The 26,957-nt window shown below is 37.3% G+C and overlaps 3 protein-coding genes across 3 annotated transcripts; 2 read left to right on the forward strand and 1 right to left on the reverse strand.

Moving 5' to 3' along the window:
• The first annotated feature begins 358 nt into the window (after positions 1-358).
• dgkzb (diacylglycerol kinase, zeta b) lies at positions 359-17,688 on the forward strand. The gene is made up of 33 exons (XM_058766693.1): positions 359-1,315; positions 3,370-3,478; positions 3,640-3,735; positions 3,912-3,989; positions 4,073-4,129; positions 4,204-4,272; positions 4,351-4,422; positions 5,167-5,283; positions 5,539-5,610; positions 5,695-5,790; positions 5,876-5,958; positions 6,038-6,098; positions 6,418-6,531; positions 6,794-6,934; positions 7,088-7,166; positions 7,285-7,340; positions 7,427-7,489; positions 7,765-7,838; positions 8,208-8,319; positions 8,404-8,603; positions 9,661-9,761; positions 9,907-9,986; positions 10,812-10,881; positions 11,086-11,126; positions 11,216-11,406; positions 13,085-13,192; positions 13,506-13,574; positions 13,674-13,705; positions 14,152-14,201; positions 14,297-14,417; positions 14,504-14,540; positions 14,665-14,764; positions 16,116-17,688. The coding sequence occupies exons 1-33, from the start codon at positions 378-380 to the stop codon at positions 16,230-16,232; spliced, it is 3,804 nt and encodes a 1,267-aa protein (XP_058622676.1). The 5' UTR covers positions 359-377; the 3' UTR covers positions 16,233-17,688.
• A 1,866-nt stretch (positions 17,689-19,554) lies between these two features.
• On the forward strand, positions 19,555-22,966 carry mdkb (midkine b). The gene is made up of 4 exons (XM_058766749.1): positions 19,555-19,692; positions 21,785-21,864; positions 21,955-22,122; positions 22,230-22,966. The coding sequence occupies exons 2-4, from the start codon at positions 21,786-21,788 to the stop codon at positions 22,424-22,426; spliced, it is 444 nt and encodes a 147-aa protein (XP_058622732.1). The 5' UTR covers positions 19,555-19,692; position 21,785; the 3' UTR covers positions 22,427-22,966.
• Positions 22,518-26,898, reverse strand: chrm4b (cholinergic receptor, muscarinic 4b). The gene is given in 3 exon segments (XM_058766732.1): positions 22,518-24,801; positions 24,804-25,004; positions 25,214-26,898. Coding segments are annotated over 3 exon segments (1,383 nt in total). The 5' UTR covers positions 25,269-26,898; the 3' UTR covers positions 22,518-23,674.
• Positions 26,899-26,957: the final 59 nt, after the last annotated feature.

The raw sequence follows: 26,957 nt of genomic DNA on the forward strand, positions 1-26,957 counted from the left end.
CAAATAAAAAAATTAGATGACTAACTTTTAAGACTAGTCTTAACCTTTTATGCAACTGGCCCCAGATCTTCTAATCATGCTATCTCACGTTTTAACAGAGTTGTGAAATCTGTTGTTGATGAGGTTATTTTGTGTTTTCGTAATATAATTGCCAATAATTTGACCATTTCGGAAAGCACTGGCATGTGTTGGGTCGAGCTAGATTATCTCCATTTTAAGGATTAGGTTTAAATCTTGGTCAATGGAGGTCAGTGTAACAAGCTTTCAGCAGTTTTAGAACTTAGTGCTAAAATGGTTAATCTATGCTGACTGGCTACATTTTCAATCAACAGCCACAGGGGGAACTTTAGAAAAAGAACTGTATTCTTCCAGCCACCATGGACACTTTTTTCCGACGGCATTTTAAGAGGAAGGAGGCAGGAGAAGACATTCATGACGGCCATGTACCTGAACCCTGTCGACACAGGAGGCCAAGCATTGCAGTGCCAGCCAGCCGTGCCCGTCGACGCTCCAGCGTAGGTCTTCCGTCCACTGCGTTGACCCAGCGACGCCGATCCAGTGTCCAACTTCAGGCTTTACCTCGAATCACTAGCAGTCAATCGGTTCAGAAAAGCAGTGGTAGACGGCGGTCCAGCACCACCACCCCGAAGGCCAATCCTCGCTTTGCTGTACGCCGGAAGAAGGTGGGCAAGCTCCGCAATATAGACACACACCTCTTGGGCCCATCCATGCTGCTGGCCAGCTTAATTCAGATGACAGAAGAGGAGGAAGAGGATGAGGAGAGCCGAAGTCCATTGCCAGGGCAAGTGGAACTCAAGGGAAGCAACACAAAATTCAGGAGTCACACGGATGTGCTTCTCTCAGAAGGCGACAGTGACAGCGAGGACTCCAGCGGCCACTCGGAGGGGAGTCATCACTCGGGGCTGCACAAAGAGTGCCTAGAGGAGGCAGATTTGTCAGACTGGGAGATCAAAGAGTCCGCTGTCTTATGCCAGCAGGAATGCCTTCCTCTGGCTGTGGTGGCAGAGCGTGTCCAGGCCCACCCGCTAATCCGAGTTCCCCGCTGCCTTCGGAGGAACTCGTCACATTATGGCTACGCGGAGCCGGGCCCGCACGTCCGCTACTGCCGCAGCAGCCAGAGGAGGCGCCGTCGACGGGTCTCCACCATCTCGAAAGCGGGAAGCCCCTGGCCAGGAAGAGGACTGCCACTTCCTAACCGAAGAAGCTCTACCTGCTACAAAGGTCATGCGACTCTCAATCCTCTCCTGGGAGCTTATTACGATCCCAGGCTGGAGTCTTGGAGTGGATTCTTGTCGTATGTAAAACCTTTTTGTTGTTGTGTCTAGTTGTTATTATTTCATGCTGTGCTCGTAAATTAGATGTAGGGTTTCATGAAATACAAGAACAACAACTCAAAGGCTACGTCAGAAAGCTTAGACAGTTGACTTGTTGCCTTGCTGCCCTATCAGTCAATGACTTGCAGGCAGCATTTGCGTTCGAAGGTAACTCCCAAAACTGATTGCGGACTGACTTCTGAGGCAGCGTAAAGGTTTAATAATCTACAACAAAATGGAAAAAGCTTTGGTGAAGAGATAGAATCGCACACACAGGATAGTGGCAGCAAATGATATATCTATGCAGCCCTCAAAAATCGATCAGATGACAGTACCTCAGTAGACAGAATGTGACAATTATAGTACTCGGATTTGCATTCCTGCCTTCCTACCTCAGCACAGGTACAAAGCTGGGGCCGTGCCCTAAGGTACAAAAGCTAAAAGATACATTATACCATATTTATACCTAAATGGTACATGTTAATACCTTTAAAAAACATATTAGTACCTAAAGCATACATAATAGTATCTTTTGAAAGCCAACTGCCCCAGTGGCAGTTTTGTACCTTTTTTCTAAGAATGTATGTTGCCTGCGTAGGTAGCATTTACTGCTTTCGGATGCAACCAAAGAAACTAATTATGACCTAGGCCAAGGTTCCTTAAATCTGGCCCTTGAGGGCCAGTGCCCTATGGGGTTTAGCTCCAACCCTAATCAAAGACATTGGAGTAAGCTAATCGAGGTCTTCAGTGTTACTAGAAAATTACAGGTAGATGATCAGGACTTGAGATTTCAGATTTGAGAAACCCTGACCAAGGCTATGCTTAGGTGCACAATGAGAAGATGGTTACTATTTGTCAAAGTCAGTTTCTTTAGGCTTGTAGCATTAAAGGTGCATTCACAATGACAACTATATTGCTGGAGGTCACCAAGTTGCTTGATAGTTTCTGCATCACGTCATTCCACAACTTCATGAAGCTGACCTCTGCTTAACTTTATTTTCAAACTCTTATAAAGATGCCGCTGCAAATTGCTGTCAGTATGAATGTCCCTAAATAGTTTATATTATAGTGAAGACCAAATAAATGTACAGGTTTTCTGATTAGGTACAATGACTTGCAATACATGTGAATCTCCGCTTACGAACTCGTCGATATCTTTAGTAATTTCTCAAGCATTCAAACATTTAGATTGAATGCAAGAGCAGGCAGTTGCAATGCAACTTTTCATTGCATTGACCTTCTCATTCTCCATCCTGTGGATACGAGCACCATGGCGCTCGCTCATTAGCGCAGCTGCTACCACAGCGAGGTAATGTGACTCATCAACGTTACTGATCACCCAGTGGGCTTCTCATCAACAGGTTGCTAAGCTTCACTGATTCACTCTATAGGGATTAGGACACAAAGGTCAGGGTTAGCAAGGTTTTGATTACAAAAGGATTACAAAAACCTTGGAAATGGCCCACCCAAAGCTAAAGGTAATATTTGCCTTTAGAAATGCATTTCCTGTGTATTCATTGCATAAACTTCATTGGTAACTTTCTTGTCACAGCCATACTTGCATAAGAGTTCCTGTATAAGGAGAGGCTACATCTGTTTCTGCACTTGTCCATTGTGTTAACATTTAGCATGAACGTTGATGTACAGATCGCACACTCGATTCTATATAGACGTGTACAAAATAAAGTTACATTAAAGACCAGCCAATTTTCATTTTGTTGTTTAGTATAAAATTCAGTGCTGCATCTTGCAAATTTGGTGAGTTAAATGACATAGGCTAAACATCAGGTATCCACAGTGTATTGTGGTAGTACTGAAAGCAGAACAACCTATATATTTCCAAGTCATGCTCTATAATTATCGTTGTGGGTGGCTAGTGAAAATAATCTTATGACTGATATGGAATTATTCAAATATGTCGTCCTTTCAGGGAAAAATGTTTGTAATTGCATTGCTTTTGATCAGTGTTCTAATTGATTTAGGATATGATGGACACAGCCAGTCTGTTTAATGTCACTGTCATTGTTTTTGTCAGGAAAGCAATTGCCAAGGCTGGTGTGCAGGACAACGCTGCCCAATCCGGCGCCATAATACCCGCCAAATGTGAACCCATCAAAGAGATCTGCAGCACCGTGGACTGGACTGTGAGTTACTCATTTGTATTTCAACAAACAAGTTAGCATTCCAACTGTTAGTATTTTCATTTATCTCAATGGCAGTTATCAGTAAACTCCAACTCATGGCACAGTAATCAATATTATCTCTGTATCTTCTGTTTAACTTACTGGTTAGTTGTCTTCCACAGGAAAATGCCCAGTTTGGACAACATGTGTGGTTTGAGACCAGTCCGTCTGGAGATTTCTGTTACGTTGGAGAGACGTATTGTTTTGCAAAGTCACAGGTAAATGACCCATATTTTTTATTCTTAAATCGATAAACAGCACAATGAGTAGTTTATACTAGTGTCGCTCCTTTTGTAAAAATCCCTGCACGAGAGCTCCCTCTTCTGGTTACATGGTATACGCACAGATTCAGATGTATTTCTAAAATGCCAATTATTTCATTTTGTTTTCTCAGCAAAAATCTCTTCCTCGCCACAAATGTGCATCCTGCAAAATAGCTGTTCACACTGTATGCATGGATCAGCTGGAGAAGGTTAGACGTTTGTTGTAAAGCTGAAAAACATAGGATGTTTTGAACTGTTTATCTCAACAAATGAAATTTACTGTTCCCCATAGATTAACTTCAGATGTAAGCCATCATTTAAAGATCCAGGGATGAGAAATGTCAGAGAGGTGAGACTTCTTTTCCCTTAAAATGAGCTTTATCATTTAGTTTTGTTAAACAACTGAGCTGCTTTGTGTTTCAGACTCTAAACATGAGACATCACTGGGTCCACAGGAGACGGCAAGATGGAAAATGCCGGCAATGTGGAAAGGTCAGTGCAAGACTCATAAAATATGAAATGTGTAATCATCCAGAAAGTATTTATGGCCTAATTTCACTCTTTCCTCAGGGTTTCCAGCAGAAATTCTCCTTCCACAGTAAAGATATCGTGGCCATCAGCTGCTCTTGGTGTAAGCAAGCAGTAAGTGTTGCACATCTGACAAAATCAGTTTTTTTTACATGGTTGCAACCATTGGTGTCAGAAAGAAATTTTTTTTTTTTTTTTTAAGAAATTAATGCTTTTATTCAGCAAGAGTGCATTAAAGGGTTAGTTCACCCCAAAATGAAAATTCTGTCATTAATTACTCACCCTCATGTTGTTCTAAACACAACTTCAGAACACAAATGAAGATATTTTTGATGGAATCTGAGAGCTCTCTGACCTCCATAGACAGCAACGCAACTGTAATGTTCCCAGGTCCAGAAACGTAGTAAGGACATTGGTAAAACAGTCCATGTGACATCAGTGGTTCAACTTCAATTTTGCGAAGCTACGAGAATACTTTTGTGCGCAAAGAAAACAAAAATAACGACTTTATTCAACAATTCTTCAATCTCCCCCGAGTTACTGTCTTCTGCCATTTTGGAGAGTATCACAATGCATACGCACACTTTACCCTAAGCGTAAACAGCGCTGATTACGCCGATTACATTCATTGCTATCTCAGGAATAAATTGCATTTTAATATATATTTAAATAGAAAAAAAGTTACTTTAAATTGTAATACAATTTCACACCCTTACTGTTTATACTGTATTCTTTTTTCAAAAACATCTTTTCAAAAATCTTACTACCCAAAACTTTTGAGTGGTAGTGCATAAAATGTTGACACATTTTAAAGTATGATAAAATATCAATCAATGCACTCTGCTATGTGTCTTACAGTATCACAACAAGGTGACCTGCTTCATGCTGCAGAAAATCGATGAGACGTGTTCCCTCGGAGCTCACGCGGCTGTGATCATCCCTCCAACCTGGATCATCAGAGTCCGCAGACAGCAGGTATCATCTGAACTGAAGAAAACGGGGTTTATACAAAATATTAATGTTATATTTACTGTATTTTTGAACAAATAGACATTCAAAAATCTTCCAAATGTGCCTTCCAAATGCATATGTAAAGTACTAATAGTGATGTAATTTTATGATGCAGTGTTTTATGGTTTGGACATGGTGAAAGGAGGTCACCTGCACTGATGAGCTCAAATGTAAACACTAAAATGAGAATGTCTATAAAGAACTGTCCCTATTATACAGGCATCATTGAAGAGCAGTAAAAGAAAGAAGAAAACATCTCTGAAGGCCAAACCCTGCAAGAAAGCCACAGAGGTAGCAAACACTTCTGAACCTTTGAACCTTTGGTGAAAAAAAGCTTTTATATATGACAAGATTTCAATATTTCATTCTCTGCAGGATGGCAAATGGAAGCACTTTGTTGTGCGACCGATTCCTTCTCAGCTCATGAAGCCTCTGCTGGTGTTTGTCAATCCGAAGAGTGGCGGAAACCAGGTCAGAAGCAATATTCAAAGTTTCTAGTGCATAGAAGTGTTACTTTACAGCCACATAATAGCACTTCTTCTTCTTTTCTATAAAGGGAACGAAAATCATCCGCTCTTTCATGTGGTACCTGAACCCCCGGCAAGTGTTCGACCTCACTCAGGGAGGTCCGAGAGAGGGGTAAGAGGTGATAGATCATACTTTCTTTCTTTCTTCGCTTTGAGCATGTTTTCTTACACTTTCTCTTCCTCTTTTTAAGGTTAGAAATGTACAGCAAAGTGCCCAACCTGCGTATCCTCGTTTGTGGCGGTGACGGAACGGTTAGTCAAATAGCAGTGCTCTTATCTAGATAAAACCGGATGGTGGGTAATATCATTTCTGCTCATACTGTTTCAGTATGTTCACAGTATGCAAATTTTTCAACGGTGCAATGTGCTCGACACGCTCGAAAGGTACTTGAAACTGATTCAAGTCAAAGTCAAATTTAAATGTATTAGGCATCACACCGCTACTAAAATAACACTGACTGATCCAAGCCAATCTCTCAGATATTGAATGTAAATGAATTTCATCATGCTGACCCTCGGTCAGGAAGTTCATGGGGTCCATCACGTGATTTATATGCTCTTGTTTGAACAGGTTGGCTGGATTCTCTCAGTGCTGGATGAGCTCCAGTTGAACCCTCAACCTGCCGTGGCCGTGCTTCCCCTCGGGACAGGAAATGACCTGGCCAGGACTCTCAACTGGGGCGGGGTACGAATCTGAATACTCTTGGTTGTAATGTTCTAATAAACCTTAGTACATTTCCTTAGACATTCAAATATAAGATGAAGTTTTAGCTTCAGCTCCTGTATTTTAATATAACCACATGTTTTGTTTTGCAGCATGAGTTTTGTGGTTTAAACATGTAATTTTTACTGCTGACACATTCTTAAAGTGGCATAACAAGAAAAAAATGGCCCCACTATTTGTTAACCATTTTTTTTTTTAAATGTGTGTACTTGTTGACTTTCAGGGCTACACAGATGAACCGGTGTCCAAGATCTTGTCCCACGTAGAAGACGGCAACATTGTCCAGCTGGACCGATGGAACCTGAGTGTGGAACCCAATTTAGAGGCCAGCGAGGAGGAGAGAGACGAACACCAGACCGACAAGGTCAGCTGACACCAGTAGAGGGTGCTAGACTTTAGCAGAAGAACACCATCCTTCTAGCTTCACAACAAGTCAAGCATGAATGAGGGTGTAAAGAGTTTTTATAAACTGGTGAATGGTAAGTGGGAGCTAATGACTTCTCCATGTCTATTTCAGCTTCCCATTGACGTCTTCAACAATTACTTCAGCCTTGGATTTGATGCACACGTGACCTTGGAGTTTCACGAATCCCGAGGTGTGCTCACTCACTCTTGTAATTTGAATTTGGTTTATGAAGTGAAGGTTTGCATACTGTATATAAAATCTGCGGTTTGTGAAAGGATTCAAATGTCTGAGACGTTTTGTTTCCTCAGAGGCTAAACCAGAAAGGTTCAATAGTCGACTTCGCAATAAGATGTTTTATGCAGGGGTGAGTGTCATGTAGATATTTAGTTTATTCTTTTTGCAATGTATAAAATGTAACATATTTGCTCAAAAACATGTGCTCCTCTGCAGACAGCCTTCTCAGACTTTTTGATGGGCAGCTCCAAAGATCTGTCCAAACACATCAGGGTTGTGGTAGGTTGAGTTGTATATATACACACTTTTTATATAATATGACCCAAGGTATTAGAAATATTTTTATTTTATTTTATCACTTAAACCACACATAAATAAAGTCATTACTATTGATTACTGTCATAAAAATAAAAGCAAAACTATAAAAATAGCATTTCACCAAATTAAGTGCTTATGATCACATTTAATAAATATGCATATATACAAGCACTTTTACATAATGGCACAAATACTTACAATGTTCCCTCATATGTCTTTTCTTATTTCCTGTGCAGTGTGATGGTACTGATTTAACTAGTAAAGTGCAGGATATGAAACTGCAGTGCCTCCTGTTCCTAAACATCCCCAGGTAAATTGACCTGAAACAGAACTGTGCAAAACAAATGTCTTGCGTAACTACCATATAAGAGAACCTATGTACATTCTTGTATTTATTTGTGCGCTATTTGATATAGATCCTCTTTATTTTGGCATAACGAAATTTAATTTGAGAAAAAATGAAGCTTCACTCTAGTTGCCAGTCAGACCATTTCATCCATTTGACATCATATTTCATGTCATCAAACCATGACAGGAAACTTGGACCGAAAACTTCATTATAAATAGAGATTCGCTGTTCCAAATTATGTTTATTTCAGGATAAAATGTAATCTAGAAACTAGTCTAGAGTTCATTAAAATTAGATTATCCTGACTGAGCTGGGCATTATGTTCTGTAGATATTGCGCTGGTACGATGCCATGGGGGAACCCAAGTGAGCACAATGACTTTGGGCCACAGAAACATGACGACGGGCTCATAGAGGTTATTGGCTTCACCATGACCTCTCTGGTGAGATTTGGCTTTGGTTCCTTACTGGATTTGTTCTACATTTACCCTTGAATCCATTCAAATGTTGCTGCTCTCTTTTTATAGGCGACGCTGCAGGTTGGAGGACATGGCGAGAGGCTTCATCAGTGTCAGGAGGTGACCTTGACAACCTTTAAGCCCATTCCTGTGCAGGTGGATGGAGAACCCTGTAGACTGGCTCCATCCGTCATAAGCATCACCCTCAGGAACCAGGCCAACATGTTGCAGAAGACCAAGAGAAGAATCTCTCTACCACAACTATATGAGTCAGTATCTATCTATCTATCTGTCTATCTATCTGTCTGTCTGTCTATCTATCTATCTATCTATCTATCTATCTATCTATCTATCTATCTATCTATCTATCTATCTATCTATCTATCTATCTATCTATCTATCTATCTATCTATCTATCCGTGTCCGCCTGTCTGTCTGTCTGTCTGTCTGTCTGTCTGTCTGTCTGTCTGTCTGTCTATCTGTCTGTCTATCTATCTATCTATCTATCTATCTATCTATCTATCTATCTATCTATCTATCTATCTATCTATCTATCTATCTATCTATCTATCTATCTATCTATCTATCTATCTATCTATCTATCTATCTATCTATCTATCTGTCTGTCTGTCTATCCATTCAATTCAATTCAATATTGCTTTATTGGCATGACTGTAAAAATACAATATTGCCAAAGCTTAAAATATATGTGGAGAAATATAATAACAATGAAAAGATCAAAATAATAGAATAAAAACCTTATAACAATACAAACTTAAATAAACAGTGTAACAAATAAGAACTTATTATGTGAACATTTCATACCACAGTGTTTAACACATAAACAAACAGGCTGAGGGTCACCGTGGTATACAGTAGGGAAACACTTTGAGGTCAGACGTAATACACATATTACACACATTATGTACATTCACCTGCTGTCTCTCAGGCTGTGGCACGTCCACACGTATCTCGCAGCCAGTGCTGCTGTCTGTCCCTCTCCTAGTATTATCTTTATTTTCTCTGTTTCACTAATGGCTGTAAAGTTCTTTATTAAGTTGGTGAGTTTGTTGAAGTAGAGGTTTCTTATGGATATGTATTTATGACAGTGAAGTAGGAAGTGCATCTCTATCTATCCTTCTGTCTGTCTGTCTGTCTGTCTGTCTATCTGTCTGTCATTCTATCTATCCATCTATCCATCTATCTATCTATCCATCTATCTATCATCTATCTATCTATCTGTCATCCTTTATCCATCCGTCTGTCTGTCTAAATTGCATTCAATCCTAGAGGAAATCTGACTGTTTTTTCTCCTTATGGATGTAGTCAGCAGCCCATCACAGAGAAAGTGCAGATCCAGGTGAACCGTATCAGCATGCGTGATTATGAAGCTCTTCATTATGATAAGGAGCAGCTCAGGGAGGCCTGTGAGTATCTCTTCTCCTCATCCTCCCTCTTTTTCACAGCTCTGAGAACCTACTCATGCACTCCCGGAAAAGCTTCTGCTTTTCAAATATGACTTAATTTAAACCGATCCTAACCTGTGTTTCCTCTTTTCTTTCACTTTCTCAGCGATTCCTATGGGCACAATAACAGTCCCCGGGAACAGTGATTTGGAGACATGTCGGCTGCATATCGAGAAGCTACATGAGGTGCTTTTCAGCTTGTTGAATCCTAGTTAGAAATTTGCCAACAGGCCAATTTGGCTACAACCTCCTTCCTCATTTGCAGAGGTTAAGGGGAGGATCTGAGCTGTCAAAGTCTGGCTTGATGTCAACATGAAAACAGAATTGACTATTTACCTTCTTAATGAATGTCTTATTGTGAACGATTCATCTGTGCATGTTATCCCAAAAAAAGTTTGTCTTGTAATCATTCATCAAAATACAATAACATGCTCCACCTCTAAAACAACTTTCCTTTTCAGTGACATCATCAAGCCCTTTTATTTTCAACTCTGCCCATTTGGCATGAAACACCCTTTTTAACAACCCAAACAATTTCTAATAGATAAAATCCTGTCCTACAGATTTTTTGGTGTTGTTGTTGTTGTTGAAAATATTGTTTCTATCGTATATGAGTCAGATAACCAGTAAAATGGGTTACAATGGTGACTATTTCATTCTTGGCTAAATAAAAATACTTCTGTGTTAATGCTACCTCTTGAAAAGAAAATACATTTTTCATTTAATTTAGCTCAAAATCTATTTCCTGTGGTGAAATTAATACCTCTTTAAAACACAAATGATGTATTTTACTTTTAAGAATCGCTTTCCACTATAATTGCCACTATTCATGTCAAACATGTTATACTGAGCATGTGACAGCCATTGCACGTTGACTTCCTGTTCATTTACAGTCAGAAAAACACATTGTGACTAATTGAACTCACACAGTGAGGCCATTTTGGACAGGAGCCATTTTTCACTTGCACTTTCTCTGTGTATTTTTTCCTCTCTCTGTCTCTCTCTCTTTAGGAGGGGGATGGTGTGGATACAGACACACTGCACATGCCAAAGCTTTCACCAAAATGGTGCTTCCTGGATTGTAAGTAGAGCATTTCAAGTTCATTTTGAAAAAACAGCACAGAATTTATCTAAAACAATAGTGTTATAATTATATATACGTAACTTAGGTTTTCTATGTTGAATCATTTTTGGGAGATTCATTGCTTTTGACATTTCCAAAACTTTCAAGCGTGATGTTTGCAAACCCCATAATCAGATTTTTCCGGTTTTGGATTGTTTACAGCTACTACAGCAGACCGTTTCTACAGAATAGACCGCGGTCAGGTACCTACAAAAGGCAGCTTTGACGTTTTACATCTGTGTTGCATGTCACACTGTGCTGTTTTACCCTACAACATTGCATATCTCTGCAGGAGCATCTAAACTATGTGACGGAGATCTCTCAGGATGAGCTTTTCATCTTGGACCCGGAGCTGGTCACCAAGGAGACGGTGGGCACGTCGCCCGGAATGCCGGGGGCGATGGAAACTGTTGGGGGATGTTCCAACAGCACAGACCAGTTTGCTTTTCCTGCCTGCTCTGCCGGGGCTTCTCCACTGTGCAGGTAGATTGAAACGAGTCACTTCAGATGACAAAATGTGTGGTTAAACTGTATCAACTCATGTTGTCAGGGCTGCAAACAGCTTTTGCACAGCCTCAAGGTGCAATTTTATGTTGCTTTTTACTTTGGCAGATCATTTTAACACCGTCGACTAGCAGAGTACGTGCGTAGGTAGGTTTAGTTTCGCCTGTGGGCATGAAATTTCGGAGAATATCCCCGGAAAGACAGCAAAAGTGCACAAAACCCTCATTAAGGAACTAAAAAAATGTCTTGCTTATTAATTTGATATTACCATCTGATGCCATTACTGTAGTCCTACCTCTGCACTTTTTTGTCAGAGTAGGAAGTCCCAAAAAATGTTATACAGTAATATATATAGTGTGGTCTAAATGTCTGAAACCACTAGAAAAAAATTAATAAATAATAATAATAATAATAATAACAATACATTTTTCATCAGAAAATAATTATTTTAACATATATAATACTTATTTATTAGAAATAGTTAATATTAATACAACAAACTATTATAAATATAAATTTATAATAAAATTAATTATTATAATAAGTGCCTTAAATTATTTAAATATCAAAATATATTATAATATATTCAAATCTAGTATTTTATGTATTAAATATATTAACATAATTTAAGTAAACATTTTAACTGGCATTATATATATATATATATATATATATATATGTATGTATCTTTTTGTTACCATTAATACAATAAACTATTATAAGTATATAGTATATAAATTAATATTTAAATTATATAAATTAAATTATTTAAATATTAAATATATTTTATTGTATCTAAATTATATTATTATAAAAATAGTAACAAAATGTATTTATTTATTTATATGAAAAATGCTCCTCTTAATACACTAGACTATTATTAAATCATTGAATTATTAAAACATTTTATTATATCTATTTTAGAATATATATACGTAAATATATTTTATTATTATATTTATTTTATATTATATATTATATATGTATAATATTACTATAATATTACATTATAAATACATATATACTTATAAATAATATTATAGAAATAATACAGACATAATACAGACACATAAATTATATTAGTATAACAATTTAAGTAAAAGAAAAACAACTGATATGAATTTTAGGATGTCCCAAATACATACATATCTAGAGATGCTTGTGTGTGTGCAGTAAATACGTAACACTAGACTGAACTGAATGTGTTCTTTCCTGTTTGAAAAAAAAAAAAAAAAACACAGTTTCACTTCAGCTCTAGTCTATTCCCTCAGGGGAAGTCTTTTTGTCTGTGTATTTGCGTGCACATCTGATGGCGAGACAGAGAGAGTGAGAGACGGCGACATTTTTGTGCCAAAGTCTCCTGTGAGCGAGCACAAATCTGCGTATTACTCAAATATGAGTCCATCCAGGACAGGACAGTCCCTCATAAAGGCCCCTGCTATTAAAAACTCATTTATCTGTGTTTACATTCACCCTCCCCCTGCCTGACGCACAGCAGACCGCTGAAAAAACACATCCCATCTGTCAGACCTCATTGTAGCGGTTGTTCTGTTACAGTAGATTATACACATCTCACAAACAATGAGTTTCCCGCCCCCCACAGCATGTAAACACATCGTCCTCTCTGTTGTCTGTCCATCCCATCATGCTCTCGCAGGGTTCACCAGACGCATGCTGAAGGCCAAACGGAAAGCGCGAGCACGGATAGCGACACACACTTGCAAACTAGCGATCCAGAGACTCCCACAAAGCCAGGCTTGTGCAGGTACATCTCAAACTGAGCGCTTTGTGGTCTAATTCAGACCTTCAGTCCAAAGCTTTGATTGTTTCCATGACAACACGATTATGACTTTTTATAGCATTACTAAGCTAACAAAGTTATCCATCCCATGATGCTTAATTAGGGCTCTGTAATGCCCATCTGCAACAAAAGTACACTACAATGGCACAATAATACCATGGTATATACCTTGAAATATACCATTGCACCATGTCATTTTTTTGTTAGTGTGAGGGGCAGAAGATATCCATTTTCAAATGAATATCTTACATAAGCTTGTCTTTGCCCAATCTTGAAGGAGGGGAGCAAAAATTAGGAATTTGAATCGTTCAGACACACTTGATGAGGACTCAGTGAATTTGCCAAGGTACATACGATATTTAATAATCATCGCTGGTGAGACACACAGATGTTGTTTGGTTTTGATTATGAATAGTGGTATTAATATTCCATTTTAATTTCACAGGTTGGAGTCGGGCTGGAATGACAGTGATCAAGGTACACATATTTTAAATATTTTTATAATAATAATATAAAATAGTTTATTGTATTTTATATATATATATATATATATATAGTGTATATATAATTTATATATATATATATATAATTTATATATATACATATATATATAAAATACAATAAACTATTTTTATATTATTATTATAAAATACAACTTTAAAATGTATTATGAAATATATCAATTTAGTACAATAAAAGTGTTCATATTTGTCCATTTCTTTTAGAGTATATTTAGATATGATATATAATTGTATTAATTAATTAATTTATTTATTTGAAAAAATATTATTAATAAAATAAACTATTATAAATATACAATTATTATTAGTATTTTATAAAATATATTATCACATATTCATGCATTTTCTGTAGAGCCAGTTGGTACAGTGAAAAACACTTATATTTTTTTCAATGTCTTTCAGAATCAATCAGTTTGATCTTTGATGCCGTGAAGTCTGGCAACCTCGAAAAGGTATTCATAAAATAACCTATTCCAGCAATATCACACATTAGTGCTCTGCATTACCAGACCTCATGGACCTCTTCTCTGGTCGTTCATGTTCTCAGCTGGTTCAGATGCATGAAGGCGGGGCCAACCTGTTGGTCCAGGACCGTTTTGGCTGCACCCTCCTCCATCATGCAGTTGTTTTAGGAAGTAAAGAGATTGTGAAGTACATCATTGATAATTGTGAGTCGGTTGAGCTTAATTTTTTGATTTTTGACTTCTGACTTGCATCTCATTTCTAATTATCTTTCACTGTTTTTGGTAAACAGCTCCTGCTTGCATCCTTGATGTGACGGAGAAATCAACGTAAGTAGTGATGGAGCCACGCCAGGCATCTTTTACTCCATTTAATTTGTGGTGAAAGGGATAAAGGAGTTAGATTTGATTGACATTCATGGTTAAGGAGGTGTTTTTTGTGTTTTTTATTCAGAGGGGAGACGGTCCTGCATAAGGCAGCTGCGTTGTGCCAGAGAACAATCTGCTATTACCTGGTGGAGGCCGGAGCATCTCTCATGAAGACAGATCTACGGGTGAGAACATTCACACAAACCTTATACCTGTACCTTATTTCTTAACATTTCCTTGGATGATATTTAAACACTTATAGTCATGATGTTTTGTTTTTTTTGGCTAATGTCATTGCCTAAAAAAAGTATCACCGCCCCCTTGCATATAAGTGTTTTGAAACAGTATCCATATGGATATGTAATTTGACATTTTTTTAGACAAAGCATTATGAAATTGTTTACTTATGGTTTGCGATGCAGTCGCTCTCAGATCCAGTACAGCTAGCTGTTTCCCACTTATCAGTGCTGTTTCCTCCACAAAAAAAGTTTCTCGAACTCTCCATCTACACTGTGCCTCGTTTACAAAACAATCTGCAGTCAAATGCTCCGAATAAACATATAATTATCCGACGTGATCCAGGACATCATTAAAACTCTGAGGATCTTTTGAAATCTCTACAGATGTAAACGAGCTGGACGTGTCAAAGCAAACATCCATTTATTCTTCCATTTTTTTCTGTTGTCAGTAGTACGTCAAGAATACTGGAGACAGTATAACTGACTATAATGCGTTGAATGCCAGTGGGCAGGGCTTATGGTGCTATGGTGTATAACTATTCACAGATGTGCTGCTGTGGAGGCGGTCATATGCAAATGTATCTGACCATGTGATGTCACAGATCCTGCAATATTCAAATAAGCATATTTTTTAAAACTTCATTAAACATGTATTATTATTTTATTAATATATTACTATTACGTGTGTTTAAGTTATTTGTTTTTATTTATACCACCAAGCATACGTTACAATAAAAGGTGGCAAAAACAAGAAGAAAAAGGATGAATCTTTCCCGTATCTTACATTAGCAAAATTTTGTTTATTTGTTTTATCTATGATTGTAAAAAATTTCATTTTATTATAGGAAATCTTGTTTATTTATAGCATACTTATTATGCGTATAAATAAAAGGTTGATAAAACTAAGAAAAAAATAAAAAATATTGCATTAAATAAATGTCTTAAGTTAAGTCGTGACGTATTGTCAAGTATGGTGACCCGTACTCCAAATTGGTGCTCTGCTTTTAACCCATCCAAGTGCACACACACAGCAGTGAGTAGTGAACAAATGCACACACACACACAGTGAACACACACCCGGAGCAGTGGGCAGCTATTGCTCCAGTGCCCTTTTAATATTATATTCCTGCACTATCATAATAAGTTTGTTTTATTTGTCTATAATTGCAAATAGTATTCTGTATTATATTATACTATAGATTTTATTTATTTATTAATTCCAGCAAGCATCAGTATATCTAAAAAGCAATAAATCAAATCTAATTAATTAAAAAAATATCTTGCTGTCATTCTGCAGGGTGAAACTCCAAAGATATACGCAGAAAGAGCTGGAGACATGGAGTTGGCCGCATACTTAGAAAACCGACAACACCACCAGATGATCCAGAGGGAGGACCATGAGACGGCTGTGTGACCGGCTTCCGGAACCATCCTTTCCATCCGCCACCAAACCACAGAGTCTTATCTGCTCTCTCCCATGGCCGGTTTATCCAGTACGGCCACACGTTAGCGATTCTGTGAGGCAGCATGTGTGCGGAAATTAGTTTGTTGCTCTCTGTATTGATTGTAATGCCAAAAAGACAGTGTTTGTGTCATGTTTCAGAATGCATGAGTTTGCTACGTCACGTCCAGCTTTCAGGGCTGCACAAAACCGCACCGCTCTGCTCCTTAGGACCCAATGTGCAAAATTTTGGGAATTTTAGGGCTGAAATACCATATATGAAAGTGGCTTTTACTAAACTACTATAAAAAATAAAATAAAAAACCAGACAAACCTCATGAGAGATTAACAGGAGAGGTTTTTGCTGCTTCTGATTACATAATATTAATGTTTGAATTGCATATCTAAACGTTTTACAGATTTTATGTGACCGTAGTCCACTGGAAACTTCCTTTAGCTTGGCTTCCACTTCACGTGTTTGTTCTGATTCGAGATAGACGTTGTTTTCACAGCCTCCTGCGTTTAAGAATGCTTCCTCAGCTGTTGCTTACGGCCAGTTTCTCTCTTTGTGGTAAATGCTTGAATTTCGTAAAAACATTCCATTAATTACTAGCTTAGATAGCATTAAATCAATTCTCTATTCACAATATATTATAAACTGTAATCATTTCTTAGTCAATAGATTTGCCTTTGGTTATTTTATGACCATAAATGTTCGCCTAAATGAATGAAATTTCCTTCAGGAATGGGATCGTATCTCTTAGCATAGATCGCTTGCACTGACTGCTATACTTTTAAATGAACATTTTATCTCACCAGTGTGATTTTAGGTTAAGTCATGCAGCAACTTGAACTTGTTGGTTTTGGTTTCTGGCCAAATTGAGCATGTTAGATACACAGAAAATTCTTCTGGTAGAGTTTTTAGATGATACATCACATTTTCAGTGACAAATGGCTGGGTAACAGAGTTACCCATATATTTACATATATTTATATCATCGTCTGCGAAGTTTAAATTCTTGTATATTCAACCAGGTCACTTTATGTATGTGTACAATTGACTAAATGCTTGAATAATAGAGACGGGAAAGCTGGTCTTTTTACAAAGCAGCCATTTGACAACACCGTGTTGCCATAGTGTGTTTGTGGTGAGATGTCATTATGATAGAATATGTATTTTGTCAGTGCTTTGTATGAGTTGCTATGCAATTCCAAATAGATGATACATGTATATAATCCGTCAAACATTTTAAAAATGTGTGAACAATCTGTTCTGATATAAAGGTCTTTCATTTGTATGTGATATGAACTTAGATAATGCTTTATTTATAAGAGTAGATAAGAATTTTGTTAGAGGAAAAGTCATATATTTGTTCTTGGGATTGGATTGTTACTGTCTACTTGGGGGAAAAAAGAAATAAAGACTTAAAAAAAAAAAAAGTTTTTCTTATTGCAATATCTACTGAGTGTGCTTTGATTATAAGGTTTAATTGACTGAGATTATTGATATATTAAGTAGTGATATATCATTCTCTTATTGCACAGCGATGGCGTCTTTTCAGGTCTTGGAGCGCCGGGTGGTAAACTGTGTATAATGTTAAACTCTGCCTCTCCCTAGGAGGTCTTTATGTCTGAATGAGTTACCGGCAATGATGGATGTGTTGACATTTGTGACTCATTTATCATTTCGGAGATAAGCTTATTGTTTTCCCTCTCCTGCTCTAGCTCCATTTCTGGAGTATAGGGAAAGGACGTAAATGGATTTTTAAATCAGTTTAACCTCAGTTCAACCTCGGCTTATTTTTAGTCAAAGAAACATTTCACGCAAACTCATCTGAACAGAGAATCATTGGTGAAATCATAAAAAAATAATATGCAGACAGACTGGATTATTTATATAGAATATTTCCAACACAATGGTAATTCAAAGTACTTAAAAACACACACAGGGACAGAGTTAAAAAAAAAAAAAAAAAAATGTAGCAAAAGAAACAATACAAAACAATAGTAATTCAAAATGTTTTAGATATTCTAAAGGGACAGGTGGTCATAAAAAATAAAACAAAATAAAATAATCAGCTAATAAAATAAAATAGGCTTATTGTACAACAGGAAACAGATTGCAAAAAAAATTATATGTGACCCTGGACCACAAAACCAGTCTTAAGTCGCTGGGGTATATTTGTAGCAATAGCCAAAAATACACTGTATGGGTCAAAATGATCCATTTTTCTTTTATGCCAAAAATCATTAGGATATTAAGTAAAGATCATGTTCCTTTAAGATATTTTGTAAATTTCGTACCGTAAATGTATCAAAACTTCATTTTTGATTAGTAATGTGCATTGCTAAGAACTTCATTTGGACAACTTCAAAGGCGTTTTTCTCAATATTTAGATTTTTTTGCACCCTCATATTCCAGATTTTTAAATAGCTGTATCTCAGCCAAATATTGTCCGATCCTAACAAACCATACATCAACGGAAAGCTTATTTATTCAATTTCAGATTATGTATAAATCTCAATTTTGAAAAATTTACACTTAAGACTGGTTTTGTCATCCATGGTCACATATATAGGATTGTATTAGAGTAGATGTTATTTATTTATTTATAACACCAAGCATAAGTAACTTTGCATAAATAAAAGGTGACAAATATAAGAAAAACATTTATTAAATAAGAGAAATGTATTTTCCTCATCTTGCTTTATCATAATTTTGTATACTTAACTGTTTTATGCATCTATAATTGATATATAATAAATACATTGTTTATTTATTTACCAATATGTGTATAAAATGTGTAAAAAAAAATTAAGAAAAAACATTTACATTTAGTCATTTAGCAGACGCTTTTATCCAAAGAGACTTACAAATGAAGACAATTTTAAAAATTACTGAAAAAGAGAAATGTCTTTCCAAAATCATAATTTTGCATTATTATAATTTGGTTTATTTATTTGCTTAATGTAGGCCTATTTATAATTGCAAAATAAATAAATAATTATTTGTAAAAAAAAAAAATGTTTTGTGTATAAACCATGTGTATAAAAGGTGGCAAAAATAAGAAATAAACGTAAAAGCAAATAAATTAAAAGAAATTGATCAATTAAATAAGAGAAATATCTTTCCACAATCATAATTTTGATAATTTATTAATTTTAAGTATCTGCGATTGCAACAAATGTCATTACATTATAGATGTTGACCAGCAAACATTTGTATAAATATATTGTGCAACAGGAAAGAGAATAGATAAATATAGAGAGAGAGAGAGAGAGAGAGAGAGAGAGAGAGTGGGGGTGAGTGTAAGTGCACAGCTATGCGACCAGCTCAAACTAGTTCGGAGAAACACAAAGAGCAGCAGAGATCATAGAGAGAGCTGAACACAGACACACGCTCACAGCACAGCATCATATTCACAGCAATAAGGCAAGTACATCATCATCATCATAACCATCATCATAACCCAACAACTCCTGTTATTATACTGCAGTCGATGTGTTTCATGACGCTGCGCGTTTGAATAATAGCCTGTACTAGTGGGTGATAAATAATGCAAATATCTGCGATTAACCGGATTTATCAGATTTATTTGGATATGCTTATTATAATTTTATCTGCGTTTTAGTGCGATAATAAAATGCATTTATATTCATAATAATGTTTTGGGCGTGTTTATGATGTGATATATGACATGATATGAAAGGAGGCGTATGGACGCACCGTGTCATAATAACAAACGCGCTGAACGTCAATACGCGTTTCACTTAAACCACGATTTTAAAATCTTGCGTTTAATATGAGAATATTTCTTGAGTTTAATTAATTAATTGGACACTATATCGTAAATAAAATTGAACGGGGACACTATCGCTAAGTTGTTTATTATAGTTGATTTAATGGCGGATGTCGCTTTAAATAGTTGCATTCATGCTGTAATAGAGTCGTGGAGTTTGTGTTTTGGTGTGCAAGGGCGCCTTAACGCTGTCAGGGAAAATGATGCTCTATGAAGTGCCAAAGAGGACCAGCTGCCAGCAACTGCTGACCCACTTCTCCAAATCAGAACCAGCAGGCCTTGCGATTCAATTCCGACGGAACGCAAAGCTCCAGATGCGAGAGAGCCTGCGCTTGGGGTGTTATGCGGTGAGGTCGACGGTGAACTTTGTGCTCCTTGAGGAAGTTTTCAAAATGTCCAGTTCTGCATTTATCAAAGGCAGCATCCCACAGCCCCTCTTGCATCAACAGAGCGGGTTTTGTCCTCCAATGCAAATAGGTCTACATTCAAAGGAGTCGAGCGGAGGCCCTCCCCTCCTCCTCAAGACACAGCATGGGATCTGTGTTCAGGCCCTTTCAGAGAGGGAAGCAAAACGGGCGAGATCCTGCTTTGTTCGGAGCCAGTGAATCAGGCTCCTCTAAGGCCCAGCTGAAGGTCTTTGAGTACTTGGCCTCTCTCCCCGCGGAGGCTGAGGAGGGGAGGGGAGGGGAGGCGGGGGACCCCTGCCGACCGCTGTTTCTCCTCACACAAAAAGTCCGACCCCGAGGAGCCCTTCACATTTATGAGTGACTGAAGAATGGAGCCGTGCCGCGGGCTGCGCCGTGAAAAGAGCTTGTTTTAATGGAGGCAGGAAAAGAATGAAAAGGAGAAGTGCTGTGTGCTTTTTTTTCCCCGAGAAAGAGGAAAATATAGAGAGGCTCTTTTATGGAGTCACACAGCGAGCTGCTATGATGGCGGAGGACATTGTGTACACAGTGTCTTTAATTCAGACTCTACAGAGAAAACATTCATATTTGATGTGTTATTATCTGATTTTGGTGTTTTGAGAGGACCTTTCAAAGCGACTAATTCCACTAAACCGTTAACTAACCATTAGTTAATTGAATTAATCAATTTGAAAAAGTGAATTAAGCTAATTGAACCAGCCTAGAACACAACAAAGGGACAAAATATAATGCATTTATTAGATATGAACATTTTTGAGTAGCATAAATACAACATAATATTTATGTTGGCGTATGCATATAAAATATTCCATGCATATAATATACAGAAAAGACACAAACAGATGTGATGCTGGTGGTTGTGATGGACACCTGGTTGGATGTTGTCCTCTGCAGTGTTGCTATTAACCAAAACATATCTTTTCAAATTTTTGACAATTGAATTAAAGCTGAAATAAAACCAAATGTAATTATAAGATTGAAAACTTGCTCTTAAAAAACATAGCCTAAATGAAAATTAGAAATGTTGCCCTGGCAGCTAACTGAAACAAGTTAAAATTATTCAAATTAGAACTGAAATAAAAAAGAAAGCTAACCAGAAATATTACAATTAAAATATTAGTAAATAAAAAATAAAAATAACAAAAGCACAGGCTAATTTAAAATATTAATTAATAGTACATAAATAATAATAAAATTATGTAGTTTTACATTTGCTTGTGCATCTACATAATTAAACTGAAATTAATATCAGCTGTATATATATATATATATATTTATTTATTTATTTATTTATTTCCAGAATGCGGAGTTTATTCTCTATAGCACTTGTGCTGCTGGTGGTGTTGATGATCACCGTGGAAGCCAGTATGAAGAAAAAAGGTTCTTATTTTTTACAAAATGACTTCAGATGATGCAATGCACATTCCTTTGGTGTGATATCATTAATCATTATTTTCTATTTTTCAACAGAAAAGGGCAAAGAGCCCAAAGCAGATGCTGAGTGCAGTGAATGGCAGTATGGGAAATGCGTGCCCAACAGCGGCGACTGTGGCGCCGGCATTCGGGAGGCGACCTGCAACGAGCAGACAAAGAAAACCAAGTGCAAAGTCCCATGCAACTGGAAGAAAGACTTCGGTGGTAAGGAGATTTACTGTATATGAATACACTGAATGCATGTCTGGATGCGAGTCAAATTAAAATAAATTTAGACAGGCCATTCAGTCGAGTTTGTTCTGGTTTTCTAGCTGACTGCAAGTACAAGTTTGGTCGCTGGGCCGAATGTGACACCACTACAGGAACCAGAAGCAGGTCTGGGACATTGAAGAAGGCACTGTTCAACGCTGAATGCCAGACCACCATTAAAGTGTCCAAACCTTGCACCCCAAAGACCCCCAAACCCAAGGGAGGCGAGAAGAAGAAAGGAAAAGGGAAGGAAAACTAACTTGAAGACCACCCCAACAACCCCATTGCCCACTCAGTGGTACATTCCTATGTGACACTCCCAAATCCTCCAAAAGGTGAATGCTGAGAGGAAAAAAAAAAAAACTGTAGCCCTACCTATTGTTTTTATTTCCACTTTCTTTATTTTGTAATTAGTAAATGTATGCGTCTATGCTGTTGTAATTTGATCTCTGTAGCGAATTTTTAATTGTAATTGACTTTGCATGTATAAAACAGGCCGCAGCAAATCTGTTGTCTAACAAATTGTCTTTACTAAAGAGAAAAACTGGTGAGAGCCTAATTATGCCCCTAAACAAAAGTATTTGTAAATTACAACAAACCGAATGAAGACAATTTCTGTACGTTATAACATGTAAGCTGAATGCTTAAACGAACGTCGCTCCTGGAAGTAACGGCCTATATAAAGTATCTATGTTTATAAATGTTTATGTTTTTAGATTTGATGGATGTACAATCAAATTTACACCACTAACTGATTACTTCTACAGGTTGTGAATAAATGAAAGTGTATTTTCAATAATACTTTATGGTGCTTTTTTTAAAGAAAAAAAAAAAAAACATTTATTGTTCAAGACGTACAAACTTGGAAAAATGACTTTAATGTCAATATAGTTGTACATTTGCAATTTTAGTAATGTTATAAACACATTTCCATAAGAATGTAATTAAGATTTACACAAATTTGTTTGGTTTTTACCAATTTGCACAAAGAGTAACAGTCTTAAACAAACAAAAACAACAACAAAAAAACTTTCCGATACAAGTCGTAGAACAAATGCAATTTACAGCGACATGATGAATAACAAATAACTCAAACATGTTTATTTTTACTTCTCACTTTAGTAAACCATAAGAATCAACTTAATGACTTTGCGATACATGTAATGCGTACAATATGAGCTACTAAATACTTCACTTTATTTACACTTTTGGCTCTGGTAAACCAGCATCATGCTCACAAAATAAGAATCAGTGTCTTCTCTAAACCATTGCATTGATTTACACAACTGTTGGCGTAAAAAAAATGCATTCGCAAACAACTACGATACGTCAAAATTGTACACAATGCGTGCATTATCAGAAACATGATAATCACCAATAACCTCAACCAACTAAACTTTTTTTACTTTTGGCTCTAGTAAAACAGCTTCACAGTCACAAAACATCTGAGCGAATCATGTTCCTCATTGGTTGGCCAGGAGTCATTGATAAGAGACTGAAGTCCGACTCATTTTAATGTCAGATTTCTGAACTTGCACATCAACAGTTGTTTAAAGGTTCTTTTGAATGTGGCGTTACAGAGCGCGTAGCACACTGGATTTACTGTGCTGTTGACGTAACACATAAAGTAACCCACCATCCACAGAATTTCAGGGACACACCAACGGCAGAAGGTACCAATCAGAACCATAACGCTATAAGGCGTCCAAGTAACAATGAAGGCCAGAAGAACAGCAAGGACAGTCTTTGTCACCTTCCTTTCTCTCTGAGCCTTCCGTCTAGCATTCTTGGAGACAAACTTGGACGCTTGACCTTGAACCTGAATGACAGTATGGTTTTGAAAACAGTGAGGTTGTGTTGTCCTGCTAGTTTCCACACACGCTGTCAAGGTCTTCGGTCTTGGGGTTTCTGCATCCAGCCCTCGTTCTTCCATAGAGGCGTCAGGACTTGAATCCAAGGAGTCATCCGTCTTGCTGAACTCTACAGAAATCAGGCGTTTCATTCTAACAAGCTTTGAATCTCGTTTAAATGTGCATGAGTCATCCGGTTTAATGTCACTCACTAGGTCAGGGTTTGCGGTTGACGTTCCTCCACTTGTCTTAGATGGATCAAGCAGGGTTACGGATTCAGGCTTCAACTTATGAACCCGTCTCTGACTGGCCAGGGATATTTTTGTGTACAGTACCATCATTATTACAACGGGAATGTAGAACGCTGGGATAGTGGTTGCCAGGGTTACAGCAGGGTTAGCGAGGAGCAGGATGTAACATTGTCCCTCTGAGACCTTGCTCCTGTCCCTCCCAGCCTGCCAAAGCAGGATAGCTGGAGCCCAGAGAAGCAGAGACTGTAACCAAGCCGCGGCAATCATCACCCCAGCCCACCTTGCAGTACGTTTGGTCGGGTAACTCAGAGGCCGGGTCACGCAGAAGTACCGGTCAAAACAGATCAGTAGGAGGTTCATCACAGAGGCGTTACTCACCACGTAATCCACAACCAACCACAAATCACACATCTGCGGTCCCAAAGGCCAATATCCCTTTACGGCGTACACAATGTAGAGATTCATGGAGAAAACACCGACGATAAGGTCCGAACAAGCAAGACTAAAAAGGAAGTAGTTGTTGATGGTTCGAGATTGCGGTTGACTTTGATTGAAAGCAGAACCAGGACGTTGCCCAGGACTGTTAGCAGGCTGATGCAGCTAGTGATAAGTATGATGACGACCACCCCTACAGTCCCCAATGCATGACGTGGTCTTTCCGATACCAAGTACGATTCCTCGGGCAAGGAACTGTGCATGCTACTGTTGAGCATGATGGAGGAACTTGTGGAGGAGCCTGAGACAAGAAAACGGAAATTGATCATAAATCAAGTTGTAAAGAGGTGTTGACATGAGCAAACAACTTGAAATCAAACTCTACAGACAGAGTATCGTACACTTTAAATGCTAAAATACACAACTCTAATTGGTTGCACATAGAAATAAAGATATAAATTAGGCAAACAATAAATTATGACCCTAACATGATCTAATCGGCAAACTTACCGTTAAAAACGATCCACTCAAAGTCCCTTGAGAAAACGACAGATCCAGTCTCCATGATCTCCTGCTCCGTCTGTACGAGAGAACGACTGGGAGGACTTTTAATTCCTCAAACAGTAACACCCATCCTCACCTTCCGAATACATAACCAGGAACAAGTCATCCAACCTCTTTAGACTGTATCAATACACTAAGTTTACTGGAAGATGATCAAAGTAGTGTGGAACGATCGAGTTACTGCTGAATTCCTCCTAGTTTCGTGCTTCCTTTTTAAAGCATGTATGCTTAATTCAGTTCCTGTCATCCAAAGAGGAAGGCAGCAGTTACATAAGGGATGGAATCTAATTACCCGACCTGTAATGAAGCTCCACAGCTGTTTCACATCTTTTTAATTTTATTATGAATCTAATTTAATATTTTAAGCATCACACATACTACAACAAATTACAGATGTTTACATAGGTAAAGTTGGGGGGGGGTTGAGTAAGTTTTATGAAAACGATGCAATATATAAGATAATTAGAAGAAACTTAATTATACATAGACAATTATTTTAATTAAAATAAGCACATTTTACTCATTTTTATGACCATATTTTGATGTTTGCTTGTTTATTTAAATTTATTTTAAATTGCGATCATTTTCAGAATTTTGAATTTAATTAGCAAAACATTAAATACCCTAACTAATCACTGCAATGACAATTTTCCCCAAGTTATATTTTTATTATTATTTAGCATCTTTTTATTTTTATTTCCTTTGTCAATTTTCATGACTTTTTACAGTATTTTTACTGCATATCCTTAAAGGAATAAAATACTTCAATGCTGTCTTTTTAAAAAAAATTTTACTGATACTATGCAAAAAAAAAATGCATTGTATTGTAATGAATAAAAATGAATAACATCAAAAACAACTGAATTAATTTCCATATTCCCATTTTATTAAAACTCTCATAATCGTCATTACCACAGGATCTTTGGTGTCCCACAATTCTTTTACAACACCTAATCCTCATTTTCACTAAATAAAGAACCAACTACACATTTATGGTAAGCCATAACAACACTTCCCTCTTGTCTGGTCAGAAGGAGGAGTTGAATTCTGGTCTTTTCCACCATCATGACTTCAGCTAAGGTACCGATCCAGCAGTGAGAGCATATACATAACCACACATCCAACAAGAACACAATTACAGTTTTTAAAATGTCACACTTTCGGTCGCCGTCAGCTATTCTCGTCAGAACAAATGAATTGTCAGGAGGCCTAAAAGTCTAAAACAAGCCCTGCATGAAACGACTTCATAAAAATAAGCTGTGCATATGGTCAGAAATGAGTAAAATCAGGAAAAGGTGTGTCCTTGATGGAGTATAACATAAAAAGGTCCTTCTCTCTTATCATAGAAGCATTTTTAAAAATCAGGATTGCATTTGTCATTCGCACAAAGGGTAAAATAAATAATCGAAATGACAGCCAACACAACCAGACTTCAGCTTTACCAATATTTCTACCAATAACTAAAACACTCAACAATCAAAAGGCTTATGTAGAAGCTATTCTGGTTTTGTCGCACATCAGAACGGCTTTTGTGGTTCAGTAAGGAGAAGATTCCCCAAGGCACTGAACTCATGGAAAAACACCAAAGGGTATGTGGTTTCCGAGAGGTTCCTCAGCTGCCATTGTTTGCGATGAGACCACAATCCAATAAACGTTCAAAACACAAACCATTCCTATTGGGGACCGTTTT

This window comes from Onychostoma macrolepis, chromosome 25, assembly GCF_012432095.1.
Source record: "Onychostoma macrolepis isolate SWU-2019 chromosome 25, ASM1243209v1, whole genome shotgun sequence".
In the NCBI taxonomy this organism is placed as follows: Eukaryota; Metazoa; Chordata; class Actinopteri; order Cypriniformes; family Cyprinidae; genus Onychostoma; species Onychostoma macrolepis.

What these genes read in the sequence shown, in the direction of transcription:
- mdkb (XM_058766749.1), top strand. Translation starts at nt 21,786, where the DNA reads ATGCGGAGTTTATTCTCTATAGCACTTGTGCTGCTGGTGGTGTTGATG. An exon ending in AGCCAGTATGAAGAAAAAAG is followed by an intron (nt 21,865 to 21,954) that starts GTTCTTATTTTT and finishes ATTTTTCAACAG; the next exon opens with AAAAGGGCAAAGAGCCCAAA. An exon ending in CTGGAAGAAAGACTTCGGTG is followed by an intron (nt 22,123 to 22,229) that starts GTAAGGAGATTT and finishes CTGGTTTTCTAG; the next exon opens with CTGACTGCAAGTACAAGTTT.
- dgkzb (XM_058766693.1), top strand. Translation starts at nt 378, where the DNA reads ATGGACACTTTTTTCCGACGGCATTTTAAGAGGAAGGAGGCAGGAGAA. An exon ending in GGACTCTCAACTGGGGCGGG is followed by an intron (nt 6,532 to 6,793) that starts GTACGAATCTGA and finishes GTTGACTTTCAG; the next exon opens with GGCTACACAGATGAACCGGT. An exon ending in CTGGAATGACAGTGATCAAG is followed by an intron (nt 13,706 to 14,151) that starts GTACACATATTT and finishes AATGTCTTTCAG; the next exon opens with AATCAATCAGTTTGATCTTT.